The sequence below is a fragment of the Hesperophylax consimilis genome, chromosome 12 (genome assembly GCF_061612785.1).
Source record: "Hesperophylax consimilis isolate HC1 chromosome 12, BYU_Hcon_1.0, whole genome shotgun sequence".
In the NCBI taxonomy this organism is placed as follows: Eukaryota; Metazoa; Arthropoda; class Insecta; order Trichoptera; family Limnephilidae; genus Hesperophylax; species Hesperophylax consimilis.
The window spans coordinates 25,060,793-25,084,002 of record NC_142847.1 but is presented as its reverse complement, the minus strand read 5'-3'; the positions used below and the strand labels follow the sequence as shown (position 1 = coordinate 25,084,002).

The following is a 23,210-nucleotide window of genomic DNA, read 5'->3' as shown; positions in this document are numbered from 1 at the left end:
GAAGAATCACATGTCTGCAGATGTTCTTTTCGATGAAACAATGCCAGTTCAAGTTTCACAAGAACGATTTTTAGTCAATGAAAATAACAAAGTCCGTCTGATTTCGATGCTTACAAAGCAATTTATACAGGATGATTTTACAGTTAAGCAGGCTGAAGAAGATGCTGATGAATTGATTGTCAATACTGCGATTTCCTTGTGTTCATCATATGACGCTGTTTTCATTATTGGCGAAGATGTTGATCTCCTAGATCTGCTGACAGCATTAGCACCACCCAAAAGTAGTATATATCTTCACAAACCCGGGAGAGGCAAAACTTTTGAAAGACTGTATTTCGCGAATAGTGTGAAATACAAAGAGGCGACTGAGAATATTCTGTTTCTTCATGCCTTTAGCGGCTGAGATACAAAATCGTCCTTCTTCAACCAAGGAAAAACAAAATTTTGTTTGCTTGTGCAAAACGACACAAGACTCAATGCCATGATAGGAATCTTCAAACAACATGATGCAACACCAGAAGACATAGCAGTTGCAGGAACACGCTTTCTTGTTGCTTTGTACGGGGGTGACATGGATAAGGAAACCTTGGAAGAAGTCCGCTACAAACGTTTCGCAAAGTCGACAACAAAAAGCAAATTCAATCTTGCCTCTTTGCCACCAACGAACGACGCTGCACGGTACCATGCATTTAGAACGTACCATCAAGGCCAAAAATGGTATGGAATCCAAAAAAAATTTGAAAACTGGGGCTGGAAACGTGACACCAACGGGCTTGTTCCAGTAAGAATGACAAAGAAACCAGCACCCGAGACTTTATTAAAATTTATTTAAATATTGAAGACAAATTTTTTTTTTTTTTTTTTTTTTTTTATATTAGTGATTTCTAAACGAAAATCTGAAACAGAAAAATCAGAAAAGGAAACGGTCACATCTGGGACTCGAACCCAGGACCCTTGTCTTTCCGTGACAGTGCTCTACCAACTGAGCTAATGGGACCCTATTCCCCTCGGTCACTTTTAACTGTATCATACTTCGAATAAGAACTACTAACATTGTCTTCATTTTTTCACCGCACATTTTTATTGGCAACTATCTTGAGGGGAATATGGTCCCATTAGCTCAGTTGGTAGAGCACTGTCACGGAAAGACAAGGGTCCTGGGTTCGAGTCCCAGATGTGACCGTTTCCTTTTCTGATTTTTCTGTTTCATATTTTCGTTTAGAAATCACTAATATTGTCTTCAATATTTAAATATTACAATTTGAGGTTTTACTCAATAAAGTTATTCCGAAAAATAAATAAAATTTATTTCATGCAATAGTTGTAAAAAAGGATGCGGCGTTGCATGTAGCTGCAGGAAAGCTGGATTGAAGTGTTCTATTGTATGTGGGTGCTGTAATGGTCAAACATGCCGAAATTCGCCAGAGGTTCACATCGATGTCGAGGACGAAGAAGAAGAGATTTTGTCAATGGAAGCCCAGAATCTCAGTATCACAGGCAATGAGTTAGATGATGACGAAGACTGTTATTAAGTAACATAATTTATAGTAACATAATTCATAGTAATGTAACATAATTTCGAAATCTACCATCGCTGGTATATCTGTGGAGTAGACCTACTGAGGATTCAACAGTAAGAAAAAATGCGCCATGTTCTCTACCTCATGGTGGTGTGGAAATGAGTTAACAAAGTTATTATAATTATGTAATGAATAACCCGAAAAAATTACAAAGTTGGGAATTTCATCATTTTTTAGAAAAATATTCACATTTCCGCAACTGTAACTCGTTACCTATTAGACTTACAAAAAAAACTTTCCACAAAAAATATAGGTAATTTAGTTGTCTTTAAGTTTGCCCTAAACAATTTGGTTGTAAAAACGACCACTTCACAATTATTTTGAAAAAAACAAATTTTGGCACCTTCTATCCAAGATGGCGGGTCGAGCTCGACCCTCCCAAGGTCGAAAACTTTTTTTTTTCTTTAGAGTCTCAATCTTAACAACATATATCAAAATCGCTACTACCTAACCTTTTGCAAGGTAAAACTCCCCACTGACTGGACTACATTTGCGGCGAGAGAAATTAACTGCAAAATAAACATTTTCAATTTTTTTAATACAGAGTACAGGACCAATAGATTTGTGTGAAAATTATATATTGTGCTTAAACAGAATGCTTATTGAAACTAGATGCTATCTGAGTTATTTCAGAGGAGTCATGAGAATAATGTTCAGAGGAGTCATCAGATTGCAAACATTGTGTTCTTGACTCCGAATTGGGTGGAACAATTAAATTTAACACTTCAGAGGGAAGTGAGCCCGATTTTTTTTCTGGGAACCTCTCTAAAACAATTTATTATTTGATCTGATAAAATTAATCGCATGGTTAACATATCTCTATTTTTTGATTTTCGGTCAATTTTTCTGGTGTGCAATTGCCTAAATCTTCTACAATCTTTATTTCGTGCCTCCTGCGCCTCTTCTGACAGCTGCCCAATAGGTACAATGCACTAACTATCACATCAAATGAATAGTGTAATAGTTTATGAACAGTTGGTGGCATGGTACACCAATCATACAGGTTAAGATATAACTTCTTAGTACCATGCACATACTGTTCAAAATGTTCGGTGTTAATGCTATACCCAGAAGCTATTTACTCAAAATTATGCAAAACCTCTTGATGAGCCCCGCATCTACACCCGTTATCTCGGCACTCTTTTCGTACCTACTCTCGAAAAAACCGCCTTGCCGTGTTACCATCATTTGTGTTACCAAACCCAGGTTTTGGCTTATCTACAATTAATCCCATTTCGCTTTAAACCATTCCTGTAATTCTTTTTTCCTGGTACTTAAAATTAGTTTATTTGCATCCCTTCTGACTTTCCAGCATTTGAGTTGTATTAATTTAACAACAAATCTTTCGAGAATCCGAGAGGCTGCGATCCACTTTTTGGTTATATTCAAAGATATTAACGGTACTTGGCTTTTCAAAATTTTTTCACTACTTGCACTGAGATTTTGACGTTCAAATTTACTTAAAATGTGATTATATATTCCCTGAAACCTTTCTTTCTTGTGTAAACTTCTCCATGTCTCGAACAATTCCTGCCTGGAAATCTGGTATGTGGTGCCTGTGAAATGACAAAATATGATTGGTGAGCATTAATGAGCAAAAATATCGAAACTGATTTGAATAGAAAATTAATTTTTCATTCTACGAAAAAAAATTACGGTACCTTATTGATACTTTATCCGAAATAAATTCTCGAGAAGTTAGAAATTAAATATTTTTAAACCACAAAAAATACACAAGTTAAACATTATTTAAAAAAAAACTACAATGTTTTATATTAAAATTTTACCATAAAAACATACAACATACCTTCCAAAGTAGCCTCCATTTAGAACCAAAACAAAAACAAAACATTTTAAACACATAAACAACCTTACAGCTCGCGCTACAAGATGCGAATAAAAGCAACTGATAATTCATTAACTAATTTACCTAACTTTGGGGCTCTGGTATAAGTCAATCCGTGCATTAATTACCCAATTACAAAAGCATTTGTCACACTAACTACCTTTTAATACCCCCATGACGTCATTTTTCAAGAATTCCAAAGTGAGTTTTTTCCGTCTAGCTTGTATAAAACGAAACACAGTGCCGTTTGGCTTTGGGGGCCGTCTCTGGGTGAACACCTCTAACCGAAGTATTTAAGCAGTTGCAGCTAGTACCTTTTTTTATTTAATATCTGAAAAAAATATTTTTTTTACATAGATAAATACAGGATATTAACAAGATATAAAACAATAGAAATTAATGTAGCCTTTTTATTTATGTACACCTATTTCCCAATTCACTTTTGCACAGAGATATTTTATAGAGACTAACGTGAGAATAACAACTATGTTAAAATATTATTATTCAATTATTATTATTCTTTTAAAAATGCTATTTCAACGTGTGTATCCTACATGCACAATGCAAATAATATCGATATAGGTACAATTAAGTATCGTACACGCAGTAATTTAATTGTTTAATATCAACGGTCTTCTTTTCTTCATTCGTATGGTGGGGGGTCAGTGGGTAACATCTAGGTCAATGAGCTAGTCTAGAGCCTCAGACGGCGTCCTGTGGACCTCGTGAATCCCGCCGGGCCATGAATGAATGAATGCAGCGGGCATTCTTTGACCACTTGTTCGGTAGTCTGCCCCGCACCGCATTCACGCATCGCTGACTTTTTAAGGCCCCAGCTGTGAATAATATTAGCGGCTGTGGGAGGACCTTATCCTATTGATGGCGGACCAGAATTTTCGAGGAAGGGAGAATTCAGTTTCTCAGTGGGGTCGGGAACGAGATGGGCATTTTTCACTTCGGCCGATTGCCACTCAAGTTTTCACCTATCTTCTGGAGTGAGAGGTATTTGGAGAAGCCTCTCTCCTTCCATCCAGAAAGGTTGTCGGGACTTCAAGCGGCATGCAGGGTGAGAGATATCATTGTACTTTTTTGCAGCGCCTTCTTGTAATCCCTCAGTGTTGCAATCTCTCGCCTGATATTTAGCGGGATCTATAGTTTATGGTGTAATTATATCAACGGTATAAACAAGAGATCACGTCCATCAGAAAGTAATACACTTTGACAGGGGTCATTTTAGATTTCCGCACCCAAGCGGCGGTACCTCCTGAGGCGGCCCTTGCAATCTAAAAACTTATCTAATTTTGTAGGTTAACGTACAGATTATTTAACTACGCGTAATTCGAAGATTGAGTTCTACATACCTAGTCACCGAAACTTGTCAGTTTTTGTCTAAATTGGTTAAAAGCAAATACTGTAGAGAAGTTGGTTTTTGTAAGTCAGTTATCACTCGCGACATGTGTAATTAAAAAATATATATTTTTCAAGTAAGTTCTTATCCAAGGTCTTGCGGAAAACAACTTTGTATTTTGCTGATCGAGAAAGAATAAGAAATCGAGTAATTCATCATTAAATTAATTATTTAAACATAAATATATTTGTGACACTGGGTCATATTATAATTGCCCACGGACATAAATATATTGTATCTATTATATGCACAATAATAACTTTATAAAAATGTACCTATATTATTTATAAAACACCCACATAAAAAGTAATAAAAACATTATGAAATATAATTATGACAATAGGAATTATAGTAAATACATAAATACAGTACAGTTCCTAAATTGAATACATACAATCTCAGATATTATAATAAATAATATAGTTTATACGGAAGTATTAAAAAGTTCCAAAATAAGATTATTTATAAAAAACACGTCTTTATTAAAACAATTATTTCAAAAATGCCACGTACCTGTCTTTGTTCGAAAAAGTCTTCTATCCACTTCGTGTGATTTCCTCCATCAATCCTCATCGGATCATCTGTCAAAATTCCATCGAATTCGGCTCTTTGTTCGTCAAAGCACACTTTATCCGAATAGAGAAATAGGAAAAATGTCATCACCATAGCGAAAATACCAAAAAGAACAAATGTCTTTTTTAAACGCAGCATTTTGTAGCTTATTTTAAAACAGGAACTCCAAATTTTGAACACTTAAGTATTGGGCTGTTTAAATTTGAACAAAACAAAATTCTTTATTTATTAATAATTGGAACATGATTAGCACTCGCGGTCGTAAAATTTCATCTATCAGCCTACTCAAGTCTGTATAAAACTATATCATTTCGTTCAGTCAGTAGTACACACAACACGTCGCACATTCCTACGGTCTCACCTTCCATCGTCACTTTTCATATGTTGCACTTGTTTTTTCATTGTAAATATTGATTTTCGATAAAGTAAAACATGTTTTTAGTCTAATGTCGTGGCAACAATGGACATTTCGGCCATATGTAGCAACCTCAATTAAATCGTATCGCTGGAAGAAAATTTAACCCATTTTCAAACGTAACGAATTTTCAAATAGTGCGGTTATTAACACCAAAGTTATCCATTGTTAAACAATATTAATGATCCATCTGAAAATTGTAGGCTTTTACAACTGGTTACCACCATATTTGAAACAGATAAGATGACTGTGGACTAAACCAAAATGTTACTCTAAAGTGTAGTTATTTTTCAAGGTAGATAAAATTATCTGATTTATTTTCTATAGCCACAACTTTATCTTTTCCAGACATGTTTGACAAATAACAAATTGTTTATAGGTACTGTTGTTTACTAATATTTTAAGAAACATCTTTTGCAAAAGACGGTATTAAGGAGCAAAATCTATAGATTTATAGGAGAAATATTTTTTAACCTTTATATTTTTATTCTTTAAAAATACACGTTGTCCGGAAACTCGTAGTACAAATGGGAAACTGGTGAATCTACATCATACAGAGAACAAAATCTGAGCATTTCGATACGTGCGTATATATTTTTTAAACTTTATTTGTTTCCGCAAAATGGTTTAAAAAAACAAAGTAGCCGGATCTACGCTTAATGGATTTTAAAAGAGGTTAAACACCTGATATCAACTCCCTAGCGAGCAATGTTTTGCCAAAAAAAATAACAACTTCGGACTCGATTTACTCGAAAACGAAAGCTCAATTCAAAAAAGTTAAATAACAAAATCGTTTCCAAATAATGTGATGTAGATTCACCAGTTACCCGCTTATACTACGAGTTTCCGGACACCGTGAATTTTCATCAAAATGTGAAAAAAAAAAATAATAATCTAATTTACTGTAAATGGCAGTGTCAAACAAAGTTACTCTGTTTTATTTGACTTATAATGTCTATTAACCCAGAAAGTGTTAATTCCTAAGAAAATATACATAAAATTACAAAGTAGAGGAAATGCAAGCATTGTTTATTCCTTTATTGCATTACGCCAGCAAACGTAGCTCAGGTAATATCAGCAGGAGGTATAAAAAGTTAAGTATATTTGGTGAGAGCTCAAATATACAAAAAAACATGTATCTTTCAGTATTTTTTATTACGCCCTTTCACGGCAATTTGTATCAACATCAAGGAAGTGTCTCAGTTCTTCAAGTCCATAGACCTTCGGCGACTCGTCGTTATAATTCAATGCTTCACACACCCTACAGTAATGATAAGATGGGGCATTGAAGAATCCATGTTCATTGACCACCTCATAACTCTTTCTCCATTCGTGCAACTTTAAATAGTTTTCTTTGAAGGTGGAGTTGATGTACAGAAGCACGTTGGCCAGATCTTTGGGATTTTTGAAGTCTGATATGCTGAAGAAGGAATCTGGAGGTAGAAGGACAGTGGACACTTCGGGCTTGCATCCCATGATAATTGGCACAGCTCCCTTCCTATAGCCATGGCTGAAAGCCTTCTCGGTGATGTATTGGTCACAGTTGGTGTTCTCGAAGGCCAAGTAGAAGAGGTACTTCCCCAAGTCGGGGCAGTCATCTCCGTAATAGCCAGGGCATCTGTAAAAGTAACAGTAAACATGAAATATGATGACGTTTTTCAGAAAACATTTACCACAAAGTTTGTAATATAATGGACATTGATCACGTGATCGACACTAATGAATGAACGAAGGAATAGGCTACTTGAAAAACATTTAAAAAAAATCATATATGTATTGTCTATAATACATGTTTTTTATTAATATTTTTTAAATTCGTGAAATCGGACCATTTCGTATAAGCACATATGTTTATTATTGAAACATGGATTCATTAACTACCCCAAAATAACTAATGATATTAAAACATAGTTTCTTTGTGCAAAAATACCTTTGCTACATTAAAAAGATTTTTCGTTGTACCGATAAATGACGCTGTCAGAAACCTAAACTTCGAATCAAACGACATTTTATAAAAAATAAACAAAGAAAATCGTAGACACGACAGTTTCATATAGTGACGTGCCGCTCAATAAAAACGGATTAGTTTATTTCATTACAAAAAATTTAAAAAAGCATAGTTTTAGGACATTTGCTACTTCAACATTTTTGAAATCCGAGTCATTATAAAATGCATGCAAGTGGTTATTGACTTAAAAATTAATACAGCAAAGACAAAATATAATGTTCATCTGTCATGTATGTGGATAATTTTTAGATAAAATATCGATGAAAACCAATATTTTTGATTTTGGGTGGGAAATTTAATTCTGATTACGAAGTAAGATTTAGAGTAGACTTGATCAGAGAAGCTTTCACCAGGATTTTTTGTAGACGCATAAACGGCACGGATTTCAAATACATAGGTACTGAGCGAGCTGAACGAGGAGTGGGTACTCTAGAAGATAATAAAGATAAGTAAAATAATATTTCTCGGACACGTGCTGTAGAGCAAAAAGTGTTAGAATGCTGAGGTAGATGTAGTGTCGAAAAAAATACAATTCGTAAGACAGACTGATCTATGAAGAAGATTCCTCTAAATTGGCCCATAAAATACTAATCAGCAAATAGTTAAAGGATGTTGACTTACGCGTCTTTCAACGTCGTTCCACATCCTCCATAGAAGTCGACCTTAATATATTTTTGCAATCTCGTCACATATTTCAGTCTATCATTTGGGTCATCGCAGTTGGACATCATAATCGCTACTAGGACATCTCGGGTTTTGTTGGCCGCGTAGGGAACAAGAGCAGTGAATTTGGACTGGAAATTCATCGAATCATCCAGCTTTATACGAGAAACCCGTGGAATTGTTCGGCCGTACGGAACAGGGACGTCGGACTCTGCTCTGAAAAACGAAGAAAATATTTAAAGTATCCATAATAAAATATAACATTATGAAATTTTTATGTTATTCTTCTTCTTAATATTCTATTATTCTCATAATAGCTCCTAGTCTGTAAGGTGAAAGCTAGGACAACAATTTAGCAACCTGGTTGAGTGCATTTGTGAGATGGAGAGCGGGGCCGTAGAAGGAATTTGTTATTTCGGGTCGTCGAAAGATATTCTTTAATTTATAGAAATAGAATCTCTTTAATTTTATTTTGTTTTGCTTGTTACTAGCACAGATCCGTGAAAAATAACAGGATATTATAATTGTAGGATTTGTGGAGTTGAAATTAATTATAAATTTAAATAATTAATTAATTAAAAAGAGAGGGGGAAAAGGAGATTATTTTAAAAATAGTTGTTTACAAAATGGGTCGAGTGAGGTGTCGTTTATTCTTTTTATTAGTGCTGGATCAAATGAGACCAATTCGATGGTATCAATATTTGGCGAAATAAGACAGGTTTTTAGTGAAGAAAAATGAAAAGCAAAGTTTCGTGAATGCACGATTTTTGTCACTTATTTTTTTTCCATTTTAGTACTATTTTATCTGTACCAGTACGCGCACTGAACAATTTATATCATTGATATGATGTTCCTTTTAAATGTGGCCAGTAACTCCGAAAAAATGTCTATGTTTGAGTTTCGGAAATATTATTGAAGGTATGGAGGAAAAAATCATAAAAAATAAGGAATGCTAACTTGTAAGTCATGGACCAATTGAACATCCCGACCAGATCTGGCCACTCCGCATGGCCCTGGTTGAAGGTGTTGAAGGGGCTCTCGTCAGAGATGAAGACCCAGCGCTGGCCAGGAGGCCTCGGGCCCTGAGGGAGACTCCAGGTCCCATTGAGACGATGCAGCTGAACCAGTACAGCATCAGCGTCCTGGGCGGAGCTGTCATTGTAGTCGAGGTAGCAGTTATTCACGGAGCAGAGGGCAAAGGGTTCATGCCTGAAAAATAACGGAAAATTATGATTTTCATGGATTTGAAAAAGGTGAATAAAAACCTTACCAAAACTAATCTAACTTATTATTTTATCCTGATCTGTTTTGTCACTGTTCGGTGTTACCTTCTTCATGTGAATACCGCACAATAATGGAAAACAAACATTACCGACACTTCACGTGTTTTTTTAATTCTTCATTTAAAAAAAATATGTCCTTTTCCAAAACTGCATTAAAACAGTAAAACATAAAAACCTTAAACATACAACTTTTTGAACAAAAATTGAAATTGGAAAAATGGGAAGAAACATTAAATGCCGAAAAATCTTCAATTATATTCGAAAAAACACTTCGCGAACACATAAAAACGTTAAACCTAAATCAAAACATAGAAAAATTAAGCCCTGGATCACCCATGGAATAGTTACCTCAATTAGGAATAAAGAAAAACTATTTTATCAAACCCGAAAACAACCTAATGACTTAATTTCATTAGAATTATATAAAAAATACAGAAACAATCTTACAAATTTAATTTAAAAAAAAACTAAATAAAATTACTTCATGGTAAAAATTGAAGATAGTGGTAAAGATAACAAAAAAGTCTGGGCTACAATTAATAACATTATCGGCAACGGTAATAAAATAAACAAATGAATAAGATAACAAGATGCAATCGCAAAAATAACCTCTATAATATATAATGCTCTTGACTCTTAAGTATATTCATAGATCTAAGAAAAGCCTTTGACAGTATAAGCCACAGAAAGCTAATAAAAAAATTAGAAAATATTGGAATTCAAGGAACAGTTAAAGAATGGTTTAAAAGTTATCTTCATAAAAGACACCAACACGTAAAAATTAACAATATATTGAGTGAACCCACCTATTCCGAATTTGGAATTCCTCAAGGGACAGTTCTAGGCCCAATATTGTTTATCATTTACGTGAATGAAATGCTTACAATACCAAAAAATGGAAAAATCATATCTTTCGCCGACGACACAGTTTTAATCATAGAAAAAAAACTTGGGAAGAAGCCTATCAAACAACTTAAAACAATGGTTGGATGACAACTACCTCTCCTTAAACTCTGACAAAACCTATTTCATGACTTTCACATTATCAGACAAAATGCACCCAACAATAAATTCCAATATAACTATCCATAACTTGTAATAATTATACTGACAACTGCAATTCACCTAAATGCTCAAAAATCTCAAAAAAAAAAGTAATATTAAATATTTAGGCATAATTATAGATCAACATATTAAATGGACAGAACATATTACGCAAACTGTAAATAGAATACGTAAACTTTATTACGTATTCCTCAAACTAAGAAATATATTACATAAATCTTTGCTACTAAAGGTTTACTATGCATTAGCCCAATCAGTTCTGCAATACGGAATAATAGGATGGGGAGGAGCGTATAAAACCAACTTAACCCCACTTGAAATAGTACATAGAAGACTCATCAAAATTATTCTAAAGAAACAATTAGACTATTCAACCCAAAAATTATTCGATGAATTCAAAGTATTACCACTAAATAAAATTTATCAAAAAAACGCATTACTTCAAATCCATAAAGACAAACTAACAATAAAGTCATTTAGCACCAGACCGAGAACCTTAGGACAAATAATAATCCAATAAAAAAGAAAAAAGAGAGAGAGACAAAGAGTAAGTATTCAATATATGGGAGACACATTAGAAACCATATTCGGTGTAAAAATTACATTTACTCAAAAATTATGTTTATTACCACGGACGGTTTGCAAGTAACTTGTTAATGCAATTAAACAAGTAAATTATGTTCAAGAGATGATAGACGATGTCTCTATTTAGTTTGGCCACCATGGACGAGAAGCCTTTTTCGCACAAGTGAAAAGTGGCAAATGGAATAAAAGTTTTCAAAGCATCCAACGTTCAAATGCGGTAAGTAATGCGGTGCGGACGTCCCACGGGTCCGTAAGGAATCGACAAAAACTGAGTGCTTTTAAAGACACGGGAAATATTGCGCGATGTACGAGTATGTTGCATGATCTCTGCACACGGAAGATAAGCTACGTAGCTTGTAGCTCAGCAAATTGTCGGTATTGCAGACTTCTGTTTTAGTATTTACCACTTTTACGCTGAATGTCATTGTCTTAAATATTGTCAAATTGACTCACGGGTACTATTATAGGGGTACAACTATTGTAACAGGTAATTTAATATACTTACACAAATTTTAATATGATAACGAATGGCGTGTAAAAATGTAAACAATAACAAACGACTCTGAATCAAGTGAGTCACCAAGTGACTTGAGTTGTGGATTTTTTGTGATATTTTTAATATGCCTAAATAATAAATTTTTAAATCTCTTTTAACTGAAATAAATTTCATTGCTAAAAATGATAATTACAAGTGCGTTATTTGATATCAGCGGTATCGCGATAAATATCGAACAGCCACTGAAACCTGGTAAAGCTAACCTCACATAGGAACTACACCGCTCCCTCTCGCCCCCTGACCGTTTGCATTGTTTCCAGGCCCCAACACATAGTATATTGTGGACTCTCGGTATACCGCACTCGGTTTTCATTGATTCTTTACCGACCCGCGGGACACGCTAGTAATGTAAAACTTTGAGAAGCGTTAAAATATATAGTGAAAGGGGTTGTAAAAATTTTTACTTCATTTTTTTACATTATCTGATCGGTTTGTTGTTTCTTTCGTGATCTCTTACGTATATATTTTTTAAATACATGGTAATTAATAAGTTATGATGGTTTGCTTATAGCATCTTTGCACTTTGTTTGCATATAACAGAGTGGCTTATAATAGCACAGTTGGCTTATTGCCTAGTTGACTTGGAAGGTCAAAACAGTTACTTCTGTAGAAAATATTATGTGTCGCTTGGATAAGAATTCAAACGTGGAAATTGCAAACGACTGTAATAAAAAATTCAAACAAACAACGTTTAGTTAGCAGAGCATTCAAGATTCTTGGCTTCGTAATTAGAAATTCGTATTTGATTTACAATGCACAAACGTTGAGGCTATTATACAGGGTGTCCGGAAACTCGTAGTACAAGCGGGAAACTGGAGAATCTACACCACATGGGGAACCCATAAACATAAAAATTTTTGATTTAACCATTTTCACCAAAAAAAAAAAAAAAACAAAAAAAAATATTTTTCGGCTATTTCAGGGTTAATATGTCAGAGATAGGTATGAATATTAGAACAATAGATGTTTTAACCCTGCAGAGCAGAAATATTTTATGATTACACCGGATTAAATGAAGGGTGATTTCAAAATAATGCTTTAAATCCGTGTTTCTTTATTTGTTTTACTTTTAAATAGTTTTAATTAGTTGGGTACTTTGATCTTCTGACTCGATTTACTCGAAAACGAAAGCTCAAATCAAAAAAAATTATACTACAAAATCGACTCCAAATGTGATGTAGATTCACCAGTTTCCCGCTTGTACTACGAGTTTCCGGACACCGTGTATAACACACTATTATAGTCGTAAGTATTAAGTATTAACAGTCAAATTCAATAATTTGGGCCCTGCATTTTGTGTATTGAAAGAGTTCACAAGAAAGCCCCTGGCTATACCCATCTATTTATATCCTGGGCATGACCAATTACCACTCCTTAGAAACACGTAGAGGTATTGATCTGATTTAATATTTTTATTTTAAAATTACACAATAACTTAGTAAACACAACCTATACTAATAAAAGTGGTGTTTACCAAGTTATTGTTTTATTTAAAATTATAATGTCACATCACCAAGTATCTGTATCATATGAACAAATATGTTTTTATCTTTTACTAAATGGTTACATATCTAGCAATGAAATTCTGGCTCAAACAAATTTCTTTGTAACGGAGTGTCACTCTTGGGGTCGAAGCCATAACCTCTTTTATCGTAGAGCGATCCGCACCAATTTTTTGATGAACTCACCCGCGGGGAGAGCCACGCACTTCCTAAATGTAGTCGATCAAAAGATCGATATGTTTCCATGTCGAACAATGCGCTTACAATTATAATGACCTAGACCCATTGACTCAATCTGTAATGTTATTTAAAAAATTGTACAAATGAAATAAATAATGGTGATTATTTGATTAATAAAACATATATTTTTTATCTAGAGATGCATTCGGATTTCGTTGCATTCGAAAGACAAAGCGTCAACCCGCTCACATATGTAGTTTTAAAATGTGTTAAAAACCTGGACAGTCTTCTCGATATTCTATTTGACTTTCATGCATTATGCTGTTTTCCCTGCAGCAGTTATATCTACAATCTACATCGACATCATGTGCGATCAGAAGAAGAAGTCAAATCGGCTGTGCCAAAACCAAATCATCTTTGACAACCTTCATAGCGAAGTTATCTATTCAATTAATATTTTCTGAAATATTTCCTTGTTGCAATTTTTTAGAGATTTATTCCCTAAAAGTATACTTTTTTTTATTAATTTATTAAATTTTTTTTATTAAATTTTATTGAAACATATAAACAAGGTTACAATATTATAACAATATAAACACCAATATTTCAATCACTCTCCTAATAAAGCAGCTGCTTGTGTTTAGGAGAGGACAACAAAATATTTTTACATTTGTTTAAATTAAACAAAAAATATTAGTAATTTAACAAAAATACTACTTCACGATGGTGTTTAAATTAATACTTAAAAATGTTACATACCTTATGTCGTGGAAGTAATAAAGATGCCGCTCTTCCATGTACTCTCCAAACTCCCACATCAATATCTTGAAGTTCTTCGACCTCGGAGCAGGAGGCGTCTCATTCAGGAAGAGGTACCTGCCCACCCCTGACAGGTCAAAATGCTGAAAACAACTGTGATTGAGACTTCTTAACAACATAAGTGAAGAAGGCGTCTACAAAAATATGCGACGCGCTGCTCCGGTGTATTTTACGGACCTACGATCTAATTTCGCTTAGCCAATACTGTAATATTTACAAATATATGTTATAATATAATAGATAAAGTGGGAATCTTAACGACCTAAGTGGAGAAGGCGTCTCCAAAAATATTCAGTGCGCGAACCGGTGTATTGGACGGACCTAATGTCGAATTTGCCCTAGCAGGCCTAGAACATTGGTCTTTTCGCGGGGTTTATTTAAAATCATTTTGAAAAACGTATTACTAAAATCTATGATGCTTCTAAATAAATACCTCAGGAAGTTACTAATTCATCGTCTAGAAAAATAAAATATGGTGCTTACCGCTGATTTTTTATCTATTTTGTAATTTTTTCAAATCGTTTTACTTTAAATATCTCAATAGTAAGGTAAGGTTTTTATCAACCTTACATATAAATACCTAACTTAAATCCGTGGGTATCGGTCTGAAAAAGGGTATTGTAGTTACGAAATAGTAGGAATTAATTAAAATGTGAGCCTCGATCAAACCACCGTTATTATAGTCTTGTATGGCCTAGGCTTTACCATTTTTAATGTGGGTATTATTATGTCAGACTTTTGCGGTCATGACACATCTGTCACGGTGATGTACTCTGATGGCTGTCCGAAACGTTTGCTCAAAAAGAAGTAAAAACACGACGCAACACTCCAAAAGTCAAATACCATAATCCATAATGTGTTCCGCAATACAGGTGTATTCATTATTGGTGTGGAGGACATTATACCCGCTTTGTACTTCTAAGAAATCATGTATGATATAAAAATAACATCAGGTAATGAATAAGCAAGTCTATTGTTTATTGTTTATGAATAGGTATGATGTATTAACTAAACGCTTCCGGATTATAAATTGTCAGTTTTTTCCTACCTTTCTCGCGTTGAAATATTCCTTAACATGATAAGAATCTTTGTCTGGTTCTTCTGATTGCATTTCTTCAGTTTGCACTACTGCTACCAATTCTTCTTCAGACAAATAATGATCATCTTCCACTGGTGATACTTTTCGATGGTGTTTTGAACGAGAATATTTTGAAGCCCGTCGAGAATCTCTTGATGATGAAATTAAATATGTTGGTCTTCGTCCGGAATCTCTTGACGATAAACTGGAATATTTTGACAATGAGCGAGAATCTCTTTTGTCAATCTTCTCAGACGATGGTGAAATGTTAGTATTTCCCTCTGCTGACGCTGACAAATAGTTTTCTTCTGATAATAAATATATATCTTCACCGTAATAGTCCAGAATAAGATCATTCTCGTATCTGCCTGCCTGAAATAAATTAACCAAAAATTCGTATTATTTTTATTCAAAAGGTTTATAAGGGGTACTGAATATTGTCCGTTTAATATGGATTTTAATACAAAAGGTGCTGCTTAGGGGTGCTGAATATTGTCCGTTTGCTATGGATTTTTTTCATATTAGATTGTGTATTTTATTTATGATTATTAAATTATAAGAACCACTAAAATAGACATTATATATGACAGAATATTATTATAAATTATCATACTAAGTCAGTTTTTTCCTACCTTTCTGGCGTTGAAATATTCCTTAACATGATAGGAATCTTTGTCTGGTTCTCCTGATTGCATTTCTTCAGTTTGTACTATTGCTACCAATTCTTCTTCAGACAAATAAAGAACATCTTCCACTGGTGATACATTTCGATGGTGTTTTGAACGAGAATATTTTGAAGACCGTCGAGAATCTCTTGATGATGAAATTAAATATTTTGGTTTTCGTTCGGAATCTCTCGAAAAACTGGAATATTTTGACGACGAGCGAGAATCTCTTGATCTCGATTTGTCAATCTTCTCAGCCGATGATGAAATGTTAGAATTTCCCTCTGCTGACGATGACGAATAGTTTTCTTCTGATAATGAATCTGATGATAAATATATATCTTCACCGTAATAGTCTTCAATAAGATCATTCTCGTATCTGCCTGCCTGAAATAAATCAACCGAAAATTCGTATTATTTTTATATAAAAGGTGCTTCTTAGGCAGGGTACTCATCTAGCCGTGTAACGTGTAACGTAACTGATACTGTATCAAGTGAGTACGTAGGCGCGAGCCTACTGCGAGCCGCTCGCGGGTGGAGCGCGAGCGCAGTGTGATCGCAGCGAGCCGCCGACGGCGGATTCACTGCGATCTCACTGCGAGCACTAAAGGCGGATCCGGGAGCTCGTAGCTGGATACGCGGTTACCGTGGACGAGCCGTACCCACTTGCAGATTGATACAGTAGGCTAGTGCAATTAGCGATTCGCGATCGAAGTAATTCCGGTAGTCCCAATTTTTTTATATATTATATAAACTGATCTCCTGATGTAAAATCTAAGTTTCTGACCTTGGCGCACCTGTGCTCGCGCCGCCATTTTGTTAAAACTGGCCGAAATCGGGCCAAAATCTAGTTTTTCCCAAATATCTCATTTTCAATGCAAATTTTGGCTAAAGTATCTTAACAAGTATAATAGAACATAAAATAACCTACAACTTTTGCAAAAACAAATTTCTTCTATCTCTAATAGGTACCGAGGTAGAAAGTCGTAAAGGTGCGTATATTTTTGAAAAAATAAGTTTTTTGCGCGACTAGGTTTGGTTTTTTATAAATACCTCGTTTCCAGTACAATTTTGTGAAAAATTTATTGATAATCATTTTGTAGAAAATAAAATTTCGTTAAAGAAATAGGTATATAATTTATATTTTTTATCTCTATTACGTATCCAAACTTTAATCCACCAAAACCAGGCCAAAAATTGAAACAGAGGTTAAGTGTTTTAAACTTGGCATTCCTTGATTTTATTTTTTTTTAACAATTATTGTTCTAAGAACATATACGTTGACAACAATCGTCATGCCTGTGTCAGACCCAGCTATAAATATAGTAGGTAGACTATTTCAGCATATCGGTCGCCATACATTCCCAATGGGAAGACCACTAAAATTGGCCAAGCCACTACATTTGTACTCGCAGCTTGGTATGACATGCCTATCAACGTAATCACAACATAAATTTAAGATTATTAATACAATTAAGATGATAAGGTACATAAAAAAGATAAAAAATTGGTATTTTCGTAAAATTAACATTTATTGACATTCTTTTCTTTATTAGTTAAGTTGTCAGCATAACAAAAAATAAAATTAATGGTAGATCAGTTTAGACAGAAGTACGAGCCCTTGACTATAGTTTCTTACTTCTGGCCCTGAATAGCTTCTTCATTTGTCTCATCACCCAAATTTGTGGCGACTGGGTCATCATATTTCTCGTCATCGTCATCAACGAAGGCTTCTACAGCATTCTTGCAGGAGTTGCCATTGCAATGAATGCAGAGTAGGGAACATTTCAAACCCGACTTTCTGCAGGTGCACTTTCCAGCGCAACCTTTTTTGCGTTGACATGATATGAAGTTCAGCAAGGCCTGAGGTGCAGCTTCCTTCAACATTGTTACTGGAGTAAGTAACCCAACAGCATCCTTTTTCCACCCCCATTCAGTCGGATCTTTATCGTAACCAAGCCAAGTCTGCACTTGCAAGTATGTTCTTGAAGCGTGTTGCTGGACTGCATCTTTGGTGGGTGGTAGCCTGGATAAATTGAATTCGTTCTTTTTTACTCCTTTGACAAAAATTATGTACCTTAAATTTTCCAAATTTGATTTCTCGTTGCCGCCATACAATAGTGCAAATAGTTATTCGGCAGCCAAAGTGATTGTTTCTGTCTTTGCTTTTGGGTCTTGAAATACACGAACAAGTTCATTCACTGAGTGGTTCTTGAGAAGAATATTACAAAATTTGTGTTTGCCTTGACCGAACGGAGCTCCAGTTGTATCGCAACCACTTATGGCATGAAGGAATAAAATGTTTTCAACTATTTCAATGTGTTTAAAACATTTGTTCGAGTACAACGCGTTAGGTGATTTACCTTTTCCAACTTTTTGTTAATATACGTTAGGAGGTGAAAGAGCTGTGAGGAGTACCAGCAGATCAATATCCTGACCAACGATTATGACTACATCATGTTGAGATGACAACGAATTTGCTGTGTTCACTATGAGAACGTCAGCATCCTCTTCAGCTTGTACTGTCGTTATGTGGGATCGTGCAAATGAGGTTCTGAGTAGGGATCTCATTTCCCAGAAACTTTTCCTGTGGCACTTGTGGGTGCATGCTTTCAAAAAACAAAACTTCAGCAGAAGTTGTAACTCTGGCACGCCGTGCTCTTTCCACCCCTTTAGTACTTTTCTTTTCCATAGAATCTGGGTATCCATCGAATACCACTACTGCATTGGATCCATAATGATTTTGTACATACCTGACATATTGCTGGAAAATTACTGAAAAAGGTTGAGCACGACCCCATACAACTTTGTGCAGTAAATATCCTCCATCAATTACGTGTATTTTACTGCTTCCCAGTTCTGTATTATTTGGTAGAGGGTTGAATGATGGATAAAATATAGACTTCGTTCCTTTGCGCATGCCTTCCTCTGAGAAAAGAGACAATGGTACAGGAGAGAGTTCATATTGAATAGCATTAATGGATAGCATTATTGCCATAGTCACACCCTGATTTTTGACACTGCTGGTCACCGCCGCAAGAGAAACTATCGCATCATTACGTTTTAAGTTTAGGTTTCCAAAGTTCTGGTTGATAACTTTAGACATAGCTAATTTACCCATCTTTTCAGCCATGTGACAAGTGACTTTGCTATCCCCGATTGTGCCACTGCTAATAGACATAATCACGTTTGTTTTAGGAAATGGTTCATGGCAAGCAAATCAATCAATGAGAGTTTGAACGTCTCGATCATCCCTCTTAATTCTTGTAGGCCTCATCTCTACATGTTGCTCTGACGTTCCTGATTCAATCCCACAGAATGACTCGATACCCCCACAAATGTTATGCAGATAAACGATTCGAGCAGTCCAACGAAGGATGGAACAGTCTGTGAAGGGAACCGGAGGGGAGGAGTAGAAGGGTGGGGGGGTAGCCCCCCCATACCGAAGTGCCCTCTAGTAAATTTATAGATGTATGTATTTAAAAATGCAAACAAAAATCTAATAACGTGATAATAAACCGTGATAGATTTTCTGTGCGTACCTACCTAGATTTGTTTATTCTTTATATCGGTAAAAAAAAAAACTATAAAAACTGCACAGCTTTTTTGAAATTTTATGTTCTACATAATCGGAAATTATGTAGAACATAAAATTTAATAAAATTTTCATGAAATTCCACTGGAAACGAGGAATTTATAAAAAACCAAACCTAGTCGCGCAAAAAACTTGTTTTTTCAAAAATATACGCACCTTTAAGACTTTCTACCTCGGTACCTATTAGAGATAGAAGAAATTTGTTTTTACAAAAGTTGTAGCTTATTTTATGTTCTATTGTACTTGTTAAGATACTTTAGCCGAAATTTGCATTGAAAATGAGATATTTGGGAAAAACTAGATTTTTGCCCAATTTTGGTCAGTTTTTTCAAAATGGCGGCGCGAGCACAGGTGTGCCAAGATCGGAAACTCAGATTTTACATCAGGGAATCAGTTTATATAACATATAAAAAAATTGGGACTACCCGAATTACTTCCTTTACCCTTTTTGGCGCTAATTGCACTGGCCTACAGTATCAGTTACGTTACACGTTACACGGTGCTACACTCTTGGTGAGAACCCTTCTTTAGGGGTGCTGAATATTGTCTGTTTGCTATGGATTTTTTTCAAATTAGATTGAATATTTTGTTTGTGACTATTACATTTTTAGGACCATAAAAATAGACATTATATATGACGGAATTTCACCGTGCATAACTGTTTTTCGGCTGACATCATAATACTGATGATTGTTACTTTCGAATTTTTTCAGAAATTGTATTTATAGAAGCTAGGTATCATAAAGTGACTTTGTCTTTATTTACAATTTTTTTTTATTTATTTCAAAAACTCATAATTATTAATATAATTACAGTTATTTTTATGTGTACTCATTTTTCAAGCTAACCTAGCAAGAATCGTTCCATATATTTTCAGACTTCTATAAGAAAAAATCTGTGACACTTTATTTATTTTGTTTAATATATGGGGCAGCTTTATAGGTACCATAATTATTGCAACATTTCTAGCACAATTTAAAACATTGCATTTTATGACTAAATTTATAAAATATTTGTAATTGTTCTGGTTAGGTATCTACATGAATAAATTATACATTTTATTTTATTAAAATATTGTACACATATGGTTTAAATAACGTTGTTAATTAATATAAAAAAATCTTATACCTACCCTTCGTCTAACGAAGAAATCCTTTCTTAATTCGGAACTTCTCCCACCATAATCTTGCCTCAGCTCTCCCGTCAAAAATCCCACCGTATCGCCTCTGCGTTTAATATTATCAAACACGTTATGGCAATAAATAAGGAATACGAGGGTTATGCACGCAATCGAACTCCCACATAATATAGCTATTCTTCTTAAGCGCCACATGGTCTCACAAATCGAAACAAACACACTGCGTATGAAAGAAACCTATTGGAGTAATCGATTAATTGTTTCATGGTACACATTTATTACACGTACTCTTTCTTATGAAACATGTGTCCATTTATTCTGTTTCGGTTGGTTTAAAAATGGATTATTTGTTTTCACAAATATGTTTTTCGAATAAATTCTAAAGACGGCGCAGAGCCAGACTAGTAGACTATTATTATTATTATTTAATATCCTCCCTCTTGAAAATAAAAACTATTAATTAGTTAATTATTATTAATAAGTATTAAGATATGGATTATGGACACGGGAAGGAAGAATATAGATAAAATGTTGCAATCGAACACAGATTAACGTTATTTTTTTCTTCTGTATGTTTTTCCACTATATATTTTTCTTGTGTAATGTTATGTTTTTCTTCTATTATTTTGATTTATAATTTACTTATTGTTATATTTTGACACGATTACAAAACTTACTTAAAAAAAATTAAAATACTAAAAAACTTGAACAATTCACTATTGAAATTGACAATTCACACAAATAACCAAATGAACTTATAACGGGGTACAGTAAGGTCGCATTCTTTTCAACAGTTGTAAAAAATTACAAAACAAATATTGAATTAAAAATATATATTTTTTAATATATTTTGTTAGGTTAGGTTTACGAAATTATGATTTTTTGGTTTTATTAGCTATAGTTGAAATTAAAACGCCAGTTGTTACCAACTCAAGCTTCATAAAAATCACGAAACCTTTTCAATAAACTTATAAATAAAGATAAAACTAACTACTACAATAATAAATTTAAAAACTGTTTTAATGATACAAAAAAAACCTGGGATGAGATAAATAATATTTTAGGACGTAAACCCAAAAACGATTGTGATGAAACAATAACACGATATATGTTATAAGATAGAACTGAGGATTCTGTGTCTAATGATTTTGTGAATTACTTCTCGGACAGCATCAGCAACATGTTATATAAATGCAATCACAAAGCTACTAATATTGTACTGGAAGAACTGCCTCACAGTTTATTTATACCAAGAGCTACTATAACTGATATTGAAAACATTGTTAAAAAAAATGAAAAACTCTAAAAGCACAGGTATTGACAATATAAGAATGTTTGATTTAAAAAGAAATATAAAAACTCTTGGGCCAATAATTACTCTTTTAATCAATAAGATAATAAAGCAAGAAAAAATTCCACAAGAATTTAAATGTAGCATTACAAGACCAATATGTAAAGGTGGAAAACCCATTGAACTGGGAAATTATAAGCCTATTAGTATACTACCTGCATTAGAAAAAATTCTATAAAAATTTTTTATCAAATAAATTAAATAATTACATTGAAAAATTCGCTATTATAGATCCAAATCAATATGGCTTCCAAAGAAAAAAAATACTGAAAAACTACTGTAAGATTTTTCCAATTACATAAATAATCAATTAAATAATAAATTACATGTAATTGTGTTATTTATAGATAACTCTAAAGCTTTTGACACAATTAACTCTAAAAAACTGCTAGAAACCTTAGAAAAAATTTGAATAAGAGGAAATGTGTTAAATTTATTTAAAGATTATCTTAGAAATAGAAAAATATGAACCGAAATAAATGATACTTTTAGTAAAACAAAGAATGTATCTGCAGGAGTTCCACAAGGTTCCATATTGGGACCTACACTATATATAATTTATGTAACTATAATGAAAAAACTTTTCTCTTTTGTTAAACATTTTGTATTCGCAGATGATACGGCATTGGTCATATCACAAAAAGATCTAAAAATTGCAATTGAACTCATGCAAATCGACTTTAATAAACTTTGTAAATGGTCACATGATGCAGGACTATTAATAAATGCTAAAAAAACCAAAGTTATGCATATAAGATCACCTAATGCCAGATTTCAATTTAATCCTAATATTATTTCTCATAATTTTAATTGCATCCATAAAAATATCCCGACTAATTGTAAATGTGAAAGCTTAGAATTAGTTACGGAATACGCCTATCTTGGTGTTAGAGTAGATTG

The 23,210-nt window shown here is 33.9% G+C and overlaps 2 protein-coding genes across 3 annotated transcripts in view; both read right to left on the bottom strand.

Annotated features, from left to right (window-relative positions):
- The window catches only part of LOC149419371 (inactive fucosyltransferase B-like), a 51,956-nt gene extending 45,281 nt beyond the window's left edge, over positions 1-6,675 (bottom strand). Inside the window, exon 1 of one of the 2 annotated variants that reach the window (XM_089638257.1) lies at positions 5,348-6,675. In XM_089638257.1, coding sequence (XP_089494383.1) covers positions 5,348-5,545 — 198 coding nt within the window. In that variant the 5' untranslated portion in view covers positions 5,546-6,675. The remainder of the gene's footprint in view (positions 1-5,347) is intronic. The other variant, XM_089638258.1, reaches the window with a different exon arrangement.
- Positions 6,676-6,958: 283 nt separating this feature from the next.
- On the bottom strand, positions 6,959-21,278 carry LOC149419370 (inactive fucosyltransferase B-like). Its single transcript, XM_089638256.1, has 7 exons — positions 20,954-21,278; positions 16,194-16,613; positions 15,532-15,933; positions 14,424-14,566; positions 9,451-9,702; positions 8,452-8,709; positions 6,959-7,440 (listed from the first exon to the last, which is right to left on the bottom strand). The coding sequence occupies exons 1-7, from the start codon at positions 21,152-21,154 to the stop codon at positions 6,978-6,980; spliced, it is 2,139 nt and encodes a 712-aa protein (XP_089494382.1). The 5' UTR covers positions 21,155-21,278; the 3' UTR covers positions 6,959-6,977.
- Between the last annotated feature and the right edge of the window lie 1,932 nt (positions 21,279-23,210).

Coding starts and splice junctions, on each gene's coding strand:
- LOC149419370 (XM_089638256.1), bottom strand. CDS start 21,154: ATGTGGCGCTTAAGAAGAATAGCTATATTATGTGGGAGTTCGATTGCG. Junction 16,614..20,953: donor ATTTCTTCGTTAGACGAAGG/GTAGGTATAAGA, acceptor GATTTATTTCAG/GCAGGCAGATACGAGAATGA. Junction 8,710..9,450: donor AATTGGTCCATGACTTACAA/GTTAGCATTCCT, acceptor TTCGTTTTTCAG/AGCAGAGTCCGACGTCCCTG.